This window comes from Prionailurus bengalensis, chromosome X (assembly GCF_016509475.1).
Source record: "Prionailurus bengalensis isolate Pbe53 chromosome X, Fcat_Pben_1.1_paternal_pri, whole genome shotgun sequence".
Taxonomy (NCBI): domain Eukaryota; kingdom Metazoa; phylum Chordata; class Mammalia; order Carnivora; family Felidae; genus Prionailurus; species Prionailurus bengalensis.
In genome coordinates this window covers 113,259,429-113,280,694 of record NC_057361.1, presented here as the reverse complement: position 1 = coordinate 113,280,694, position 21,266 = coordinate 113,259,429, and the positions used below count along the sequence as shown (strand labels likewise).

General features: G+C 43.7%; 1 protein-coding gene and 1 non-coding gene across 2 annotated transcripts; both read right to left on the bottom strand.

Moving 5' to 3' along the window:
- Positions 1-358: 358 nt before the first annotated feature.
- ADGRG4 (adhesion G protein-coupled receptor G4) lies at positions 359-15,982 on the bottom strand. The gene is made up of 2 exons (XM_043570026.1): positions 15,949-15,982; positions 359-6,715 (listed from the first exon to the last, which is right to left on the bottom strand). The coding sequence occupies exons 1-2, from the start codon at positions 15,980-15,982 to the stop codon at positions 1,023-1,025; spliced, it is 5,727 nt and encodes a 1,908-aa protein (XP_043425961.1). The 3' UTR covers positions 359-1,022.
- Positions 15,983-20,405: 4,423 nt separating this feature from the next.
- TRNAK-CUU lies at positions 20,406-20,478 on the bottom strand. Its single transcript has one exon. It is a non-coding gene; the product is annotated as a tRNA-Lys (tRNA).
- Positions 20,479-21,266: the final 788 nt, after the last annotated feature.

The window sequence follows — 21,266 nt, the reverse complement described above, 5'->3', positions numbered from 1 at the left end:
CATAAATTTGGTCAACACTGCTTGTCATTTTAGAGAGACCAACAATGAAGTCTCGTTCTTAAATTTTGCTTAATTTAACTCCAAGGTCAAGAGCCAACACTTGGGCTCCATATCCAAAAGCAAAACAGATGTACCATCACATTTTTGTTTTAATTATTTCGGCAGTTTCCTGATTGCTACACAGTTGATGGACACTCTGCAAATCCTCCAAATCCTCAATTTTCTGTAGCCAACACATTTCCAGTCCATGTAATGGTCAAGCTGAACATTATCTCACAAGATCATTTGCACTGAGAAAATATTTATTTCTCCCTATACTTTTCTTTCTACTTCAGATTTGTCTCTGTATCCCTCTTTCTCTTGTCTGTCCTTTAAAATTTCAATTTTTGAGAGTTAAAAGTTGAAGGGACATCCCAGATTTGCATGATATGGAAGCCAAATACTCCCTGGCCATAGATAAGCATTCCAAGCCAGCTGGAGGTGGAGACTGGAGAAGCTGAGGCCTATATAAGAGGAATTTAAAAAGGCAGGCTAGAATATCTCCTGGAATTGGATGGTTTGCAGTCATCATGTCAGACCTAAGGCCATATAATTCCACACTGGGAGAAGGTGAAGTTCCTGATGATGTTCACATTGGCAGAGACAGAGTATCAGGGACAGAATGGATGGAAAGCATGCTTAGAGAGGTCATACCGAATGAAAAGGTACATTTGCACTATATTTCAATAAAGCAAAGATAAGCAAGATGGCTAGAGAATTCTGTTTGGACAAGGTACCACTGTACCCACTGTCTTTTTATAGTAATTTCCACACCCAGTGTGGGGTTCGAACTCACAACCCTGAGATCAAGAGTCACATGCTCCACTGACCGAGCCAGCCAGCTGCCCCCTGCACCCACTGTCTGAAGGAGAGCAGAAACACCTGTACCCTTCTTTATCCTTTTCTGCCTTCAGGGAACGGCCACCTTAGAGGACACATGACCCAGTGCCCATGTATTCTGTCAGCGATACGCTGGACATATTCTAGAACAGACCTGTGGACTCAGTGGCAACAAGTGAAGTCGAGGTTTCCATAGACCTAAAAGAAGGTGTGGAGTCTGGCCAGATTGTCTCAGGAGAGGAAGAGAGTAGTGAAGGCACAGTTGCTGGAGGAAGGGGTGTTACTCCAGTGGATGTGAGTGGAAGTGAGCCTCCAGTAGCAGTAGATGTATTGGCAGTTATATCTGGAAGGGAGTCCAGTGTAGAGGATGCTGATACAGCTGGGATTCTGCTCCAGGCAGATGTCACGGCGTGGCTGGGCAGAAGCATGGAGCTAATAGATTGGGTGTGGTCAGTTGCGGGAGGTGAGCTACTCATTTTGCTCGAGGGTAGAGGTTGAGACACAGTCTTGGAGTTGGCAGTCGCAGTGATTCTGGAAGATGCCTCAGGGGATTTGGAAACGTATTGGCTGTTATCTGTGAGTTTAACAGACACAGGGAGAGAAGTTGGGAAGCCAGTGCTGATGCTGCCCACTGCAGGTGTAGGGGTGGTTTCAGGGAGTGCGGTGTGTACAGTAGCAAAGGATGGTGTTGTGAAGTTAGTGAACGAGCGTGTCGACGTCCTGTCAGAAGTCAGAGACGTGGACTCTGACAGCTTTACTGTAGAAGAAGTTACAATGTGAGGAGTACTGAATACAGTTGACAGTGGAGAACCCGAAGGGAGAGTGGATAAAATCCAAGCCAGCGTAGGTGAACTAGCAGCCTTTGAAAGTATGGATCCTGAAGTAGCGCCAGAATGATTCGATGGGAGTGTGGTCCCAAGAGTTACGGATGTCGCTGTTTTCTCAAACGTGTGCTTCATGTCAGCCAAAGTGATAGGGATAGATCTTGAAGATATTGATGAAGGGCTGTCAGACATCCCCAAGGTGGGAAGAAATCCTGACGTGGAAATTGATGGCTTTGCCATAACATCTCCAGATATAAGCCCAGTCTGAGGGGCTGCGAATGTTGACAAAGACCCAGGAACAAGGTATGGAATCTCCGTTTCCGTCTTGTGGGGTGTAGGTACATGAGTACTGGTAAAAATTGGAAATTGAGAACCTTTAGCTGTGGGTGTGTTCCAGGAAGTCATAAGCAGAGGTTGGGTGTTACTAGGTGTGGTTCTTGTTCCCAGAACTGGAAATTCAACCATTTGGGATGTAAGAGGAAGAAAAGTCTTTGGAGTGGAGAATTTGGCTTCCGTACGATGAGGTGAAAAAAGAAGTGATGTCAAAGAGGGTGGAGTTGCAATGGATGGAGTCCACGGAGAGTACGAAACAGGGGTCTTCACAGGTGTGGCACCTTTTGTTGGTTCAGCTGTTGAAGTATTTTCTGACCAGGAAGTCTTCTTTTCTGTATTGGAAGAAAGGTAAGTGGTGGCTTTGACCCTTTTTGTGTGTCCAGGAGTGCTCTTAAAGCTAGTCAAAGACGGGGACACCTGAATACTCGAGGAAGTATGGGGATGACCTGACGGAGTAGATGAAAACACACTTTCCAGGGCATCAGTTCCAGAAGAAGTATTTGTGAGGGCTGTTACTGTACTACTGCTTACAGGAGACAGGGAGTCCTTGGTAGTCCCAGGTAATATGCCCAGAGTTGCCGTCTCATTTTGTGATGACTGATGGGTTGTTGCTAGAAAGGGTGAAAATGTGGTCTTTGGAATGGAAGAAATCGCTTCCGTGTTCCTAGAACTGAGTAGAGAGGAGGCAGTGGTGCCTACAGATGGAGGTGCTATCCCTGCCATGATAGTGGTTGGGATGGTTTTCACGGAGGGAAAAGTTGACTCTGTCGGAGAGGAAGAGGATGTAGGTGTGATCCTGGAGGACACCTCTGTCACTTCTGAAGTAATGAAAGCAGAGGAAAACAGCGTGCTTTTTGAAGCAGGCCTAGGTGCGACATCCAGTGTAGATGCCGGTACGGTCATGGTAGTCCTAGGGGTAGTTGAAGACAATAATGAAGAGAATGACCCAGCAGCTGCGGAAGTGTCAAAAGAGGCAGCTGGAGGTGAGAAAGCAGAGCCACTCACTGGCATTGCGGACATCTCAGACATAGGCGCAGAAGTGGCTGTGGAGGGACTTTTCGGACAATCCGGGTGTGTTGTTTTAGAAGAGTTAGTTACGAGTGTTGCGGGAGTTTCAGAAACTCTTTTGGAGGCAAAGGCAGTGACGCCAACTGGCAGTGAGGACATCTGGTAGGTAGGAATGGACGTTGCCATAGAGGTTTTCCCAAGAAGTACCGTTGGTACATTTGGAGCAGAAAGGGCTGTAGTGACCCCATCAGTAGAGACGAGTGTAAAAATGGCACCAGGTGGTCCGGTTGTAGAAAGAGACAGGAACTCAGGGGAGGTCTGTATGCTTTCAGAAATGGGAGAGGCGCCTGAAGTCAGCTCCGTTGGAGTCTTAGGGGGAAGCAAGTTTGAAAGAGATGTGTTGATGTCTACAGGATTCGATACTCTGGTTGTCCCGGAAGTGACGGTAGACATTTCTGGAATGTGAGCATCTCCTGTGTGGCTTGAGAGAGAGGTAGATGTAGTCTGTACACTCCCAGAAGCGGGAGGTGAAGCTGAAATCCTGTCAGGTGGAGTTACAAGTGGGAAGTCTGAAGGTGAACGTGTTTGATGGGTGGAAATTGCTGGGCTCTCAGCAGCTCCTGTATCTGTCATTTCCAAGGGTGAAGTACTCTGGGAGTCTGAAATAAAAGGATTCTCTGCTGGGGACATTTCTGTCACCTCCGTAGTTCTAGAGGTGTTTCCCAGGGATGTGGTCATCTGCTCTTTGTCAGAAGGCACGGTAGAAACATCAGTCACTAATAGGGTGGGGACCAGTGTGTTTCCAAGATGCGCTGAAGATTGAGAAATGTGATCATCTACTGAAGTACTAGCCTTATGGGCAGACGTGTCTGAGGACATGGTCTCGTCAACAACAGAGGTTTCTGTGGTGCTGGTCGCCAAGCTAACAACATCCCCACTACTGCTGAGAGTGTGCAGAAAGCTGAGAGCGTGGGTGGAAGTCTCCTCCACTTGAGATACAGGTCGGGTCGTCACTGGTGTAAACCGAGTTGAGATCACACGGGTGGAGGACGCAACAGGAATGTTGTCAGAGACGGACTTAGAGCAGACAAGAGTGGGTGTAAATGGGGTTACTGTGTCAGCCGAGGTGAGGTGATGGGTGGTCTCAGCCTTAGTTGCCACGGGAGTGGGAGGTCTCCACGAGGGGACTGGACGTTCTGTCAGAGAGAGGACTGTCGCGGGTGTTTTACTGATGGCGATCACTGTGGCTTCTGAAGTGGTGTGAATCGAGCGTCGGTGTGTAGGCATGCCGTGGCTGGTTGCCGAAGCAGTCTGACCCAAAGGTGACACTGAAGCTGTGGTCGCAGGAGCTGATGGCACAGGGGTTGCTGAGGAATGGGTAGCTGTAGGCTGCGGAGGCAAGATGCCAGCAGGCGAGGACATAGCTGTCGTGTCTGTAGGGATAGTGGCAAAACTGGTCCCCAAAATCCTTCTGGTGGAAGCGCCCAAGGGTTCAGGGAATGTCTGTGCGCTCCCAGAAATGGGAGATGGGGTTGGATTCCCCTCAGGCGGAGCCTCTGAAGTCCAATGTGCTGTGTAGGTGTGGGTGGAATGAAAGATTTCTGTGGTTCCATCATATGAACTCTTAGGTGTGGTCTTCATCGATTTTGTAGAAAGCCAACTTCCTCTCACCTCAGTAGTTGCAGTTCTATTCTCCAATGGGGTAGTCAACTTTTCTATATGGGGAAAAGGGGAAATGGCGACAGAAGCTGTTACCCTTTGTGCAGATTCATCCGTTGCTTCCGGCATTGTTGCAGATGGAGGACGCTCAGTTGTCACTGCTACAGTTGATTTTCCCTCAAGACAATGGGCAGTTGTTTCTTTCCTTGTCACAGTAGCCTCATATCTTCGTGTTTTTGCAGACTCTGCTACGGGGGCCGTTGTCCCTCCACATGCAATCGTACCACTTGTCTCTGTTAGGATGGTCTCAGAAGCGCTCTCCTCAGTAGAAAAATTTGGTTCAGTGTCAGCAACGGTAGATGCACCTACTGGGGGAGCAACTGTCTCCCTTGGCGTTGAAAGAACCTCACTTCCAGCTGCTGTAGACATAGGGGTAGTTTTTAGTAGGAAGGTGGTGAGTTTAAACTCAGGCAGTGTGGTTACAGATGCGGGTCTTGAAACTGTGGAGAAGTTAACAAACAACCACGAAACCGTCGAGTTGGATAGAGCTGTTGTGTATCTGTCTGTAGTACCATCAGCGGTAATAAGAGCATCGGCGACAGGGGTAGCCTCACTTTCTGAGGGTGCTTCTGGTGGGAAACCAACAGGACTAGTTGTGGACGAATGTTCTGCATTAGAAGCACTCCCATGGAATGCTAGTGTCAGCAGGGTCTGGTCTGGCCTGGAAGCCCAAGTGGCTTCACCGGTGGAGAGTAGTTGGGCACCATCATCAGTTATGGATGTGGGACCAGACTCATATGCCTTGACTGTGGAAGCTGATCTAGTAGAATTCAAAGAGGGCATGTTTCCACCATCTGTGGGGGTATTCTGGGTATGTGTCGGCCCAGCTGTTGTGGGGGGGAGCACAGTTTCAGCCACCGTGGCGGCAGCTGTGACTCCAGGAGTCGAGGCTGGATGTGTAGTCTCAGCGTCACTAACTGTCTGTACATCCTGAGCTCCGGTGAATGGAGAGGATGTCCTGAAAGAAAGGGCCATAGAAGAGGCCTTTTCTGGTATGAAAGTAGATATCGTATCCTCCATTCTGGGTGAAGAGACGTCCTGGAAATCTATAGATGTCAATTCTGCCTCAGCTGTTCTTGGCACAGGCATCATCTCAACGGGCTTCGTTGGGGGTGGTTTTGAATGAACTGTAGATGTTATTTCTGTGTCAGTTATTGCCAGCGTCGATGCTGTCTGATTTCTAGGAAATACAGAATGCACTGGAGCAACTGTGGAGATGAGCACAGACCCGGGTGGGAATGCGGATACAGTCCCAACATGAGTAGCTGTAGCCGAAGTCTGTTCCACCGTGGACCGAGGCACTGTTCCAGCATCTGTAGATGTAAGAAACTCCTGGCTAGCTGTGAAGATAGAAAGTGCCTCAATACCTGTGGATTTCTGCTTGGGCCAAGATGTTGTAGATACGGGTGTTGACTCAACAGATGAGAATACAGATGTTGTCTTCATAATGGCCGACTGAGATCCAGTCACTGAAGTTTTGGGTATAATTGAATCCTTGGTAAATCCAGATGTGTACGGAAAATTAGTAGCTGCAGTTTGAGGAAATGTCTCAGTAGCAATGGCTTCAGCCATTTTTGTTGTCCCGGTGCTCTCTGAAGATGGGGATTTAGTTATTTTCGTGGAATTGGTGGTAGCGCCTGTGGAGGTACCCTTGGTAGGCAGAGTGATGGCTGCTGAAGTTGACAAACTGTCTGCCGTGAATCTAGCAGTCCCCGCTACGGATGTCTTTAATAATTTGGGGGCGGTCACTGTTTCCAGAAGTGGAGACGTTGTATTGGAATATGATAGGGTTGCATAATCAGTTGCAAATACAGGCATGCTTTTAAACATCATTGTAGAAGAATATACTGTCTCTTGCGGTTTTAGTCCAGTAACTTGGGATGGAGTTGTCACATCTATTTGCTGAGAAAGAGTCGTACTCATTTCTTGAGTTGTTATATTTTCATAAACAACTGAAAAATGAGAAAGCACGTGTTACTTTGGATTCAGCTTTGGGAATCAGAGACAATTCTGTTAGAAAGAGCTCTATAATTTTTTCTTATATTTTTAAGAGGAGATAAACATCTGATATAATCAAACCACTTGCCTACTTGGTTTTTCTTAAGATAATTTTCTACTTTCTAAAATCTCTATATTGTTCTCAAAAGGCCCTGGTTAAGTAACAAGTAGAAGGACATCCATTTCACAGTGTCTCCATTAACAATTGGAGGCACCGCTAAAGGAGGGATGAATGCTAGAGTCACGTACTGATTAAGAGGTTTAGCGCTGGGAAATGCACCAATTTCTTGAAAGACACAAGTGATCAAGACTCGCTTAAGAAGAACTAGGTAACTTGAATAGTCCCATATCTATCAAAGAAGTTGTACTGTGTAGTTAAAAGTCTTCCCAAAAGGAGGGACAGCTTTGGATTCAAATAGATGTAGTTTTAAATCCTGGTGCCATCATTTTTCATTATGTCACCCTGAACTAATTGCCTAACCTCTCTGTGCTGCAATTTCCTCCTCTCTAATGCGAAAAAATAACAGCTACCTTATAAGATTGTTTTGAGAACTGAGCTAATGCGTATAAAACACTTAGTATAGCACCTGGCACACGGTAAGTGTTCAAAAAGAAATTTAACTGCCATAAAGGAAAGTTTCAGACTTGGTCAAATTTCTATTACTCTTCTAAGCTGTATAAAGATGTTTTGATCTGGAACCTCAAGCTTAAACTTCTTGAACATGCACTACACACACACACACACACACACACACACACACACACATATTTGTCAATAACGTATGTACATATATATAATAAATTTGTATTATGTACATTCCAAGCATACACAAAAATAGAAATGTCAAAAGGATATGATAAAAATAAATAGAAATAGAAGCTTTATAATATCTTCTTCCTGCACTCTGATGTACTGTCTGTGTGCCCCCCTAGAATTGTGTACCTCACTTTGAAGACCACTGGGGCCTAGATTTTATCTCAATTCAAGTGAATTAAATTTAACAAGTATTATGAATGCTATTCTGGGTCGTGTGAGAAAGAAGTATATAGCTCTCACAGCATGATTCCTTCCCTCAAAGCGCTCACACTTACATTAGAAAAGTCTTATATTACTGACATGTTTTTAGACAAAATATAACATAACATTTTTAAACAAAACACTGAAAACAATAAAAAATAATAGTACAGTGTATAATAAAGTGAACAATTTGGGGCGCCTGGGTGGCTCAGTCAGTTAAGTGTCCAACTCTTGATCTCAGCTCAGGTCTTGATCTTAGGGTCGTGAGTTCAAGTCCCATGTTGGGTTTTGCACTGGGCGTGAAGCCTACTTTAAAAATAAATAAATAAGGTGTGCCTGGGTGGCTCAGTCGGTTAAAAATCCGACTTCAGCTCAGGTCATGATCTCACAGATTATGAGTTTGAGCCCCGTGTCAGGCTGTGCTGACAGCTCGGAGCCTGGAGCCTGTTTCAGATCCTGTGTCTCCCTCTCTCTGTTCCTCCCCAACTCATGTTCTGTCTCTCTGCATCTCTCAAAGATAAATAAATGGGGAAAAAATTTTAGTAAATAAATACATAAAGTGAACAATGGAATATAACCAGGTTCCAAATGTCTCTGAATTGCAGTGGGAGAGCAGTGCAGTGAGAGATCAACACAGGCTTCAAACTAATGAGGAAGCTTTCTTCTAGAAGATGTTGGCCTTTGAGGAATGATGGGATTTGGGTAGAGAATCAAAGGCACGTGGCAATGAATGTGGAGGCAGCGGAGGATCAGTCTAGCTAGGAAGGAGTATGTTGGGTAGGGCTGGGAAAGAATGTCAGACTAGGATGTAACTTGAAGGGGAGGGTGGAGAAACAGGTAACAGAAGATAACGTAGCAGCTTCCACACACTCACTATGAGCCAAGCGCCATACTAAATGCTATCCCATTTCTTTTTTAGTAGTTTTCTTAAGTTTATTTATTTTTCTTAGTAACCTCTACATCCAACGTGGGGCTCAAACTCATGACCCCGAGATCAAGAGTTGTGTGCTCTTCCAAACGAGCCAGCCAGGCACCCCATGCTATCTCGTTTAATACACCTAACAACCTTATAAGGTGGATATTACCATTACTCCCACTTTAGAGGCGAAGAAACAGAGTATTGGCAACTTTACACGAATTGCTCAAGTTCACGGTTCAGACCAAGGTCTGTCATCCATGCTCTTAAGCACTCCACCCTTGGAAAGGATGTAGATTCTTGAGTGAGGAGAATGAAATGAATAAAAGTAGTCTTTAAAGCAAATGACTTTCGTGGCAGTGTACAGGATGGGTAGGAACAGGAAGGCACCGAAAGCAAGGAGATTCTTTAGGAGGCTGGTAGGGTCCTATTCCTCACCTCACTCCCATCAACTCTGAGCCAACCCGACTATCCATCGCCTCCATACTTGCACTTGAGAGGTCAAGCACTGCTGGCCGTGGTCACACAAGGGGATGAATTAGTGTTTCTATAAATTCCTGATCACCACCCCCAAATAAGCCTCTCACACTGCCCAGCCACCCTACTATTTTCTCTGCTCAATTTTTGCTACTACTCTCTACAATAACTATTTGAAGCCTTCCTCATTACCAAACTCTGCCCCCTCACCCCGTGTTTCTTCTGTAACTGTGCCCCTTACTTCATAGGACAAAATAATTGAAGTGACCAGAAACTCAGCTGTGCTACTGTCTCAGTTATCCCTCACCGGCAGGTATGGCTCCTTTTCTTAAGGAGCCTTTCCTTCCTGATTTAAAACATATTCCAGTCTCTTGTAATACAAAATAAAAGCCCTACATCGGGGGCGCCTGGGTAGTCCAGTCGGTTAAGTGTTCGACTCTTGATTTCGGCTCAGGTCATGCATGATCTCACAGTTCGTGGGATCGAGCCCCGCATCGGGCTCTGCACTATCAGCGAGGAGCCTACCTGGGATTCTCTCTCTCCCTCTCCCTCTTCCCCTTCCTCCCTCTCTCTGTCTCTCCCTCTCTCTCCCTCTGTCTCTCAAAATAAATAAATAAACATTAAAAACAATAAAAGCCCCACATCCCTCTACAGGTACTGCCCTGTCTCCTTCTTCCCCATCACATCCACTTTAAAGAAAGTTTATCTATACTGGCTGTCTCCACCCTCCCCGGCTCCTTTCTTTAGCCCACACTGAACTGGGTTTTTTGTCATCATTCCACTGCACAACACCCACTAAGGCCACCAATGGCTTCCATAAGGACAAATACTATGGATACTTTTTCAGTCTTCATCTTACTTTACCTCTCGACAGTTTTGGACAATGTTGACCACTCCCTTCTTCTTAAAATACTCCTTTCATTGATTTCCGTGACGTAACATGCTCTTGGGCTTTCTCCTACTTCTCTGGCCACTCCTTTTCCATCTCTTTTGCAGACCCATCCTATTTAACCCAGTCATTAAACATTAGAGTTCCTCAAAGCTTGGTCCAAGCACCGCTTCTCTTCTCACCCTGTGGTTTCTTTCTTTCTTTTTTTAAAAATATTTATTTATTTTTGAGAGGGAGAGACAGAGCGTGAGCTGTGGAGGGGCAGAGAGAGAGAGGGAGACGCAGAATCCGAAGCAGGCTCCAGGCCCCGAGCGGTCAGCACGGAGCCCGACGCGGGGCTCGAACTCACAGACTGCGAGATCATGACCCGAGCTGAAGTCAGACGCCCAACCGACCGAACCACCCAGGCGCCCCCTCACCCTATGGTTTCTTCACACACCTCCATCTTCCAGTTTATACCTATACACAGATGAATGACAAAGTTGTATCTCTCGACCGGATCTCTATTCTGAGCTCCACATCTGTATACCCAATTGCTTACTTGACATCTGTTGGCTATCTCATTAACCCTTCCAACTCAGTATGCCCCAATTTGAACTCGGTCTTCTCTCCAAACTGGGTCCTCTGTCAGGACTCCCTCAGTGAATGGCATCATCATGCGTTCAGTTGCACAAGGCAAAATCCTCTCCCTCTGTCTCCTTCTTTTTCTCTCTCGCCTGCCATAGCCAACCCATAATTTTGTCCTATAACTCTTATCTCCCAAATAGCTCTTGACTCCATCTGTTTATCTCCATCTCTATCACTTACCACCCTGACCAAGCCCCCATTGGCCTCTCACCTGGACGACTGCACAGCCTCCCACCTGATCTCTGCTTCTGCTCTTGGTGCCCCTCCAGTCTCTTCCATAAGAAAATCAGGGTGATCTTTTTTGAAATGCAGATTTGATCATCTCTCTCTCTCTCTCTCTCTCTCTCTCACACACACACACACACACACACACACACACATTTAGCTCCCTTTAGTGGCCTTCCATTACTCCTAGGATTAAAAACAAATGTGTTTCTTAATAGAGCTTATAAGGCTATACACAGTTTGGCCCCTACCTACCGGTCCAGCCTCACTTTGCAGGACGTTTCTCCTTTGTTTCTTGGGCTTCGGCCCACCAGCCTCGTTTTAGTCCTCCAGTATTTGGCATTCTCTTTCCCACCACAAGACTACCCCCTGTGCTGCTCCCTGTACTTGGAATGTTCTTCCCATCCTTCTTCATTCGATTAACTTCTCATCCTTCAGATCCAAGCTCATGCATCACTTCCTCAGGGAAGACTGCTACCTCCCTTCGCCTCCAGGACTGGATCAAACCAATCTATTCTAGGCTCTTATGACAGCCCGTACTTCTTTTTCACAGTAGTTGTCACATCTGCAGTTTTACACTGGTGTGTGCTTATCACTACTGTCTGTCTTCCCCACTACACCATGTGGGCAAGGACCGCCTCTTTCTTTGCTCACCAGTGTAACCTTAGTGCCTGGCATAGGGCCTGTCACATGGCAGGTGTCCAGTAAATATTTGCAGGCTAACTGAACAAGTGGATGACAAGGGGTTGGAATGAAATAAGTCATGTTGGGATTCCTAAAGGAAGAATTGACAGGTTAGAGTAACGAAGAAGCTTACGAGATGAAGAGGACGGAAATCTCAGAGAGCCCAAATTTTGCTTTTGGGCAACTTGGAGAATAGCAGTGATACTCATAGAAAATAGGAAAATTGGGAAGGCAGCCTCTCTCAGAAGAAAAATATGCAGTTCTGACTTGGGTAAGTGGAATTTGGGGTGAAGAACATCCACGTGAAAATGGTGCATAGTAAAATTCAAGACTGAGTCATAATTTTTCTCTGGTTCAGATCACCCAGAATGAAATCCTGCATATTTACCATTGGGAAGTTAGCATTTTGAATTTATCCACCTGGGAAGCCTATTACTTATGATGTAGAAATAATTATGGTGGGGTAGACAATCTACTAACTTGTCTCACTGTCTTGAGCATTAAAATTACCTTTAATTTGCATATATAGAAATTCTGAGATGTGTGTAGGATGTTCTTTAGGATTTTGTGGTCATTAGCAAGTAGAATGAATGGCAATCAGAAGTCTGCAACTGACTGTACAGTCAGAGTTGACAAAAGTCACACATGTATAAAGTCGCCACACACGTGTATAAGGGGAAAAGTCTACGTTATATAAAAAGCACTCTCCCACTTAATTTTCCAACATTGTTTCGATGATCAGAGATTCGCATTCTGTTAGGCCCCGTCGAGAAACTGCTACACTTCTACAGCACAATATTTATTTCAAGCTTTCTGCCTTCAAATTTGTCCGTAACTACAAGCAGAGGGAGAATTGTCAGGGTTTTTTGGTTTCCATTTTTGCAGATGGCTTTACCACAGCCAACTGGCTTAGCAAAGCTGTTAAAGTGTCACTTATATCACATTTGAGGAGTGTGGCATCCCAGAGCCTGAATCACTCTCTGTGAATACACTAATTGTTGAGAAAGAGTACACAATTTCCAGTTCTTTACAAATGATTCATGATGGAGCTGCATTTACTTTTTAGGAAAACAATAAAATACTGAATACCGCAAAAGTCCAAGTTATCTTCTTTGATGCAATATTCAAAAAGCACCGTTACAGGAGTCCTGATGAGTAACAGGAAACTCTTTCAGAACACAGAGGATGGGAGTTAGGTATGATATTTTTATCTGAAGAGGGCTGAGCTATAGATGTTAATTGTTATTAACACTTCCAGTAAGCGTCTCAAAAGAAGCATAAAACTTAGAAAAGGAAAAACAGATGAATTGAACAAAATTGTCAAGCAGGTGGCATTTTAAGTAGCAGGTATCTCTTGGAAAATAATGCAACTTACATCACTTCACTTGAATCCGAAGCCTGGATTTATATTTCAGCAAACCTCCCATTGAATCTTTAAGATGAGAGTTTTTTCCCAGAGGGATTAGTGTACCAAGTTTTTCCTCTAGTGTCTTTATTAACAAATACTCAAGTCTTCCTTAATTAAAATCACAGAATCTTTTTTTTTTTAATGTTCACGTATTTTGAGAGAGAGCACACGAGCAGGGGAGGGGCAGAGAGGGATTCAGAGACAGAATCCAGAGCAAGCTCCACACTCGGCACGGAGCCCCACTCGGGGCTTGATCACGTCACCGCAAGATCCTGACCTGAGCTGATATGAAGAGTCAGATGCTTAACTGACCGAAGCACCCAGGCACCTCCAAATCACACAATCCTAGAACTAAGTCTTGGAGACTGGATTCAACCACTTCATTTAGATATTAGGCCCAGAGAGGTACAGTGCTGACAGGATGAGATTTCCACAGATGGAAAAAGTAGAGAAGTAAGACAGTACATGTCAGTGTTTCAATTATCTAGTACCCATAAGTGCATGCCCTCAATTTACACAGAACCACCACAAACCTAGGAGAATGAAGAGACTCTACCTTAAAAAAAAAAAACAAGGAAAGACAAACTTAGATAATAAAAGCCAAGTTCTGCACATGCTGAATAGCTCAAGAATAAGCAATCGTCCAAAATAATGAGACATAAACCTTAGAAGAGAGTATCACTGTGCTAAACCAAAACAGAAAGGTGCCCTTGCAGGCCTGGGCATTGAAACTCAATGGGAGTCCCAAATTATAGCCATGCCCTGAAACAATACCTGCCTTGAAGAATCATTCATATTCCAAATAAAGGCAATCCAATCAAACGTCAATAGCTTTTTAACCAAGATTTATAGGAATTAAAGATTATTTCAAACCCCAAGTCTGCCAATGAATTACAGTGGGTTAGCAAAGATGTTCAACTGATACAGAAAAAGCATTTGACAAAATCGCACGTCCATCCATGAGAAAATCCCTTGGCAAGTTAGGAACGGACAGCATTTATATCAACCTGATAAAGAACATAACCAAGAAACTTACATATAAAATCAACCATAATGGTGAAAGACTGAATGTCTTCCCTCCAAGACTGGGAACAAGGCAAGAATGTCTGCTCTCACCACTTCTAGTCAACATACTATTGGAAGCAGAGACATTCCAGTAAGAAGAGAAAGAAATAAAAGGCATTGCAGGAACGCCTGGCTGACTCAGTAGAGCATGCAACTCTTAATCTCAGGGTTGTGAGTTTGAGCCCCATGTTGGGGGGTAGAGTTTACTTAATAAAAAAAAATTAAGTCATTGAAGATTACATGATTGTCCATGTTGAAAATCCCAAGGAATCTTTAAAAAAAAAACAAAAACAAAAAACTCTTGAAACTTAGAAGTGAGTTCAGCAAGGCTGGATGGTACAAAATGAGCACTAAGCCAAGAGTTCTTAGGCTTGACACCAAAAGCATGATCCACAAAAAGAAAAACTGATAAATTGGACTTCATCAAAACTAGAAGCTTTTGCTCCATGAAAGCCCGTGTAAAAAGGATCATAAAAAGCAATCTACAGACTAGGAGAAAATATTTGCAAAACATATATCCAACTAAGGACTAGAATATATAAAGAATTCTCAAGACTCAACAGTAAAACAAATCCAATTTTTAAAACTAGGCAAAAGACATGAATAGCTCACTGAAGAGGATGTACAGATGGCAAATAACCACAGAAAACGGTGTTCAACATCATAAGGCACCAGGGAAATGTAAATTAAAAGCATAACGAAACATCACTACACACTACCAGAATGGCTAAAATAATAAATGCTGGCAAGTATGGAGAGAAAATGCATAACTCATCCATTGCTGGTAGGAATATAAGAAGGTACTGGCACTTTGGAAAACAGCCTGACAGTTTCATAGAAAACTAAACGTGCAACTACCATACAGCTCAGCAATGACGCTACTGGGCATTTGTCCCAGAGAAAGGAAAATTTGTGTCTACACAAAAACCTGTACACAAAGACTGTAGCAGGGTGTGGTGGGGGGTTTTTGAGGGGTGGCTATAGCCAAAACCTGGAATCAGTCCAAATGCCCTTTAATGGGTGAATGTCTAAACAAACTGTGGAAAATCCATACCATGGAATCCTACCCAGCAATAGAAAGGAACAAACTATGGATACACACAACCTGGAGGAAACTCAAGGGAATAATGCTGATGGGGGTGGGGGGGTGGGGCAGAGCCAATGCCAAAAGGTTACACACTGTCTGATTCCATTTATTAACATTTTTGAAATGACAAACTTTTATTTTTTTTTTTAATTTTTTTTTCAACGTTTATTTATTTTTGGGACAGAGAGAGACAGAGCATGAACGGGGGAGGGGCAGAGAGAGAGGGAGACACAGAATCGGAAACAGGCTCCAGGCTCTGAGCCATCAGCCCAGAGCCTGACGCGGGGCTCGAACTCACGGACCGTGAGATCGTGACCTGGCTGAAGTCGGACGCTTAACCGACTGCGCCACCCAGGCGCCCCGAAATGACAAACTTTTAGAAATGGTGGACAGATGAGGGGTTTTCAAGGGTTAGGGAGGTGGGGGGCAGAGGGAAGTGGGGAGAAAGGCAGGAGAGAAGTGGGTGTGTTTATAAAGGGCAACAGGAAGGATCCCTGCAGTATTGAAAGTGTTCCCTGCCTTGACTGTGGTGCTAGATGCACAAATCAACACAGGGGATAGAATTATGTAGAACTTAATACACGCAAATGGGTACAAGTATTAAACTAGAGAAATCTGAATACGGTTAGCAAGTTGTATCGACATCCACATTCTGGTCGTTATGCTATAGCTTTGTAAAAGGTTACTCTTGGGGAAAACAGAGCAAATTGTACAAGGGATTTCCAGCTGCATGTGACTCTACAGGTATCTCAATTGAAAAAAAAAAAAAAGGCAAATGCAAAAGCCCACACCGTGCAGGTAGTTGAGTGATAACTGAATGTCCATTCCTACTGGAAGGACCACAGAAGCCATGAAGTCTGGCCTCCATCTTTGAAGGGCTTGCAAACATGTTTTGCCACATTCATTCTGTTTCCACTTGTGAACAAGTGATCATTTGCACAAATGATTTGCATGAGCTTTGGTATTTCTGTATTAAAGTGGGGATAATCCACGCTAATTCACAGGGGCCTGTGGGCTTAATTGCCATTTGCTCCTTCACTCTAGACAAAATTGTATTATTGTAATCATTGGGAGCCAGAGAACAGAGGTATAGAGTAGCTGAATATTTATGAGGCATTTTGTTGCAGGTGTACCTGCCAACAGAATATTAAGTAGAACATTTGCTAAGGTACCAAATTCTGCTTATGCTTTGGGTATATCACCTCATATTAAATCTTTGTGGTTTTCTAGCCTACATATTGCATCTGGCTTTTTCTTCCAATCACGACCTTTGGAAATATAATTCAGAATGTGTTTATTAGATTTGTGAGAGATAATAGTGACCAGAAACTGCTACAGACAGATCTGCCCATGGGGCAGAAGAAATACAAAACGAGCATCTTTAAGATGATGACAAAAATATACATGTTTCAAAATGGTGTCTGTATTCAGTTTCCAGGAAAGGACATGAAAAATGAATCCTGAGACAGGGAGAGAGACAGGTGAAACCTTCTATCTCTGAATCTATAGGAGAACGTCACCCTGTGCAGGGGAATACAAATAAGGAAGTTCAAGGAAACTACAAACAGCCTCTGCTTACCTTTCGTGATAAAAAAACGAGGATAGCCCAGAGACTTGATATACAAGGGCCAAACCAAATTGCCTTTTAGCTAGTAGAACCCATCGCTATGGAACCTTTCCTATCACAGCTGATAATTGCTTAGCGGGCTTAATAGTGGGCCAAAGGCCTCAGAAAGTGCATGAATGATATAATCAATCTCTGCATATTCTAAGAATGGTTAGTTCACAGTAATTCTAAAGCAGCTGGAGCATTAGATCTCTTAATAAACCTGAGCAAATCAATAGCTCCACCGATACAGGGGCTCTGAGTTTCGATACAGTGCAGCTTTCCCGGGATGGGCTTGGTTCATGTTATTCCACTCTTTTCCAAGGGGATTTCTCAACTCCATAACCAGGGGCTCATTTCATCTGAGCGCCTTTGGGAAGACTCTTCGTCTTCGTACATTCACAACTCAGAACAAATCCTTTGCCGGATCATGTGTCTGAGCTAAGATTAGGCAATTATACTCAACATAACCTGGAGAGGAAATTCAGGTTGTGCTCAGTCCCTAATGGTCACCTCAAGAAATTCCTGTCACCAACCATTCCTTTTAAAACACTGTAGACTTTGTCACAGCTGAAACCTGGAAATAACTTCAAAGTCCTTCAAAGAGAGGTCATCGAATAAATTATAGGAGACCCTTACTCTCTCATACTAACCCATACCCTCCTCCCAAATAATCAGGCAACTCTATGTTCTGTATTTTCTGATATGGGAATGCCTCCAAAATATATGATTAAATGGATTTTTTTTTTAATTTTTTTTTTCAACGTTTATTTATTTTTGGGACAGAGAGAGACAGAGCATGAACAGGGAAGGGGCAGAGAGAGAGGGAGACACAGAATCGGAAACAGGCTCCAGGCTCTGAGCCATCAGCCCAGAGCCTGACGCGGGGCTCGAACTCACGGACCGTGAGATCGTGACCTGGCTGAAGTCAGACGCTTAACCGACTGCGCCACCCAGGCGCCCCTGATTAAATGGATTTTTAAAACAGATACGAAGACTATGCACATAATGATGATCCCAACTGTGAAAAAGAAAAACAAAGACTATTTACAGGTAAACCAAGCTTTACATTGTGTCTGCAAGGATACAGAAGACATTAACATTCATCACTTTCAGGGAGAGGCACTTAAGGCAAGAGGTTGACGAGAAAGGAGGCTTTTACTTTTTTTTTTTAATTTATTTTTTTTAATTTTTTTTTAACGTTTATTTATTTTGGGGACAGAGAGAGACAGAGCATGAACGGGGGAGGGGCAGAGAGAGAGGGAGACACAGAATCGGAAGCAGGCTCCAGGCTCTGAGCCATCAGCCCAGAGGGAGGCTTTTACTTTTAATTTATGTCCTTACTCATTGTTTGAATTTTTACCAGTGTATCTATTGCTTTTACTTTAAAAAATAAATCCATCTTTTAAAAAAATTTTGTGGGAATGCAAGCTGGTGCAGCCACTCTGGAAAACAGTATGAAGTTTCCTCAAAACACTAAAAATAGAACTACCCTACGACCCAGCAATTGCACTACTAGGCATTTATCCACGGGATACAGGTGTGCTGTTTCGAAGGGACACATGCACCCCCATGTTTATAGCCGTACTATCAACAGTAGCCAAAGTATGGAAAGAGCCCAAATGTCCATCAATGGATGAATGGATACAGAAAATGTGGTATGTATATACAATGGAGTATTACTCGGCAATCAAAGGGAAGGAAATCTTGCCGTTTGCAACTATGTCGATGGAACTGGAGGGTATTGTGCTGAGTGAGGTCAGTCAGTCAGAGAAAGACGGAGATCATATGACTTCACTCATATGAGGACTTTGGGAGACAGGGAAGATGGGCATAAAGGAAGGGAAGCAAAAATGATATGGGGACAGGGAGGGGGACAAAACAGAGGAGACTCACAGATGTGGAGAGCAAACTGGGGGTTGCTGGAGGGGTTGTGGGAGGGGGGATGGGCTAAACGGGTCAGGGGCACTAAGGAATCTACTCCTGAAATCATTGTTGCACTAGATGCTAACTAATTTGGATGTAAATTTTTTTTGGATGTAAATTTTAAAAAATAAAAAATAAAATGAAAAAAATAAAAAAGAATTTTTGCTACTCAATAAAAAAATAAAATAAAATAAAAATAAAAATAAAAAAATTTTGTAATGTTTATTTCTTTTTGAGAGAGACAAAACACGAGTGGCGGAGGGGCAGAAAGAGAGGGAGACACAGAATCCAAAGCAGGCTCCAGGCTCTGAGCTGTCAGCGCAGAGACCGATGCAGGGCTCGAACTCATGAACCGTGAGATCATGACCTGAGCCAAAGTTGCACGTTTAACTGACTGAGCCACCCAGGCACCCCCAAAAGAAACCCATCTTTTTTTAAAATTTTTTTTAATGTTTTTATTTTTGAGACAGAGAGAGGCAGAGCATGAGCAGGGGAGGGGCAGAGAGAGAAGGAGACACAGAATCCGAAGCAGCCTCCAGGCTCTGCACTGTCAGCACAGAGCCCGACACGGGGCTCGAACTCACGGACTATGAGATCATGACCTGAGCCGAAGCCGGACGCCCAACCGACTGAGCCACCCAGGCGCCCCAAAAGAAACCCATCTTAATGAATAGTTAAATTAATAAAATACCTAGTAAAAATGGTAAATCAATTTAAATTGCTAAAGCTTATGTTCTTTTCCTTTGCAATTCTACTTTTACTAATGTGCCCTATGAAATTGCTAGCCCACGTATACCTAGATGTACGTACAAGGAAATTTATTACAGCATTATTTGTAACTGCAAAAAATTGGAAGCAACTTAAATGCCCATCAGTAGTGAGTTAAATAAATCATAGTACATCTATACAATGGATAAATGCAGCCCTAAAAACAGATGAGGTTGATCTAAATGTACTGATACATCCATGATAATATTAAGTTAAAATACATCAAATGATAAAATAATACGTATGTACGCATATATTATTTTTGTTTTTTTGTTTTTTTGTTTTTTTTTAACGTTTTTTTTTTTTTTTTTTTGAGACAGAGAGAGAGACAGAGCATGAACGGGGGAGGGGCAGAGAGAGAGGGAGACACAGAATCGGAAACAGGCTCCAGGCTCTGAGCCATCAGCCCAGAGCCCGACGCGGGGCTCGAACTCACGGACTGCGAGATCGTGACCTGGCTGAAGTCGGACGCTTAACCGACTGCGCCACCCAGGCGCCCCTGGTTTTTTTTTGAAAACAAAACACACACGCACAAGCATACATTATAAATCTATAGAAAAAAATCTAAAAGAATAGATACCTCTGTGGAGAGGGTGTGGAGTAGGTTTTACTTTATATTCATGTACTTTGTCTTGTTTGAGTTTATATTATAGTAAACTCCACATAATAAACAACCATAATGTATTGCATTTGTAATTTTTTTAAGTTTTTTTTTTTTTGAGAGAGAGAGGGCTCAAGTGAGCGAGGGGCATAGAGAGGGAGAGAGAGAATCTCACAAGGGGTAGAGAGAGGGAGGGAGAGAAAGGGTTGGCGGGGGAGAGAGAAGTGGGGCTCACCCAAAGTGGGCTTGAACTCACAAACTGAGATCATGACCTAAGCTGAAGTCAGACGCTTAACCGACTAAGCCACCCAGGCACCCCTATTTTTTCTTCTTTGAAGTAGGCTCCATGCCCAACGTGGGGATTGAACTCACAACCCTGAGATCAAGAGTCACATGCTCTACCAACTGAGCCAGCCAGGCACCACCTGCATTTGTAATTTCTAAAACCAAAGAAAAGATGCTTAAAAATGACTCCAAAATTAAATTGCTAATGACTGGCAACTTGCTGTTGTTATTATTTATCACTGTGTTGTCTAAATATTCCAGAGACATCTCCAACTATAGTGAATGCTTGCTTATTAAGTCCAGGTAGGGTTCGTGGTTTTCAGGAAATGTTCCCCAAAAGCCTTGTTCTCATGAATATATAAATATATACATATATAATTTATGTGTCAATAGATTTATTGAGATTTGTAACCTAGCAATGTGCTCATTAAAATTTATTTGTTAAAGGTCATCATCCTTCTATGGACCATAAATACCAGTTTATTAGGCAAAAGCTGAAGCTAGGCATGTTGTAATCACTCCTATTTATTCATGTAACTGCCCCCTTTTCCCCATATGTCATGTGGCCAGGACGGAGGTAGAAATTCTGTGGTGTTACAGCTCCTTCTGTGGTGAGCTGCAGCCAGTAGCCGAATCGCCCCAGGTGGGTTATTAGCACCAGCAAATCCCTTCAAAGGAAGCTTGTAAAACAGTGGTCATAATCTTTTGGGGGCCACAGACCCCTAGACATAGTGCTGCACGGTGCGGGGGTGAAAGAACACGAGCTTTGCAACAAGACAAATCTTTGCTCACATCTCAGCTCCGCTAATTTAATTGGTGACATCAGGCAACTTACTTAACCTCTTTGAGCCTCTCTTTCCTCATCTGTAACATGCCTGGTACAGGGAAAGAACTTCGTAAAATGTAGCAATTTATCAAAATAC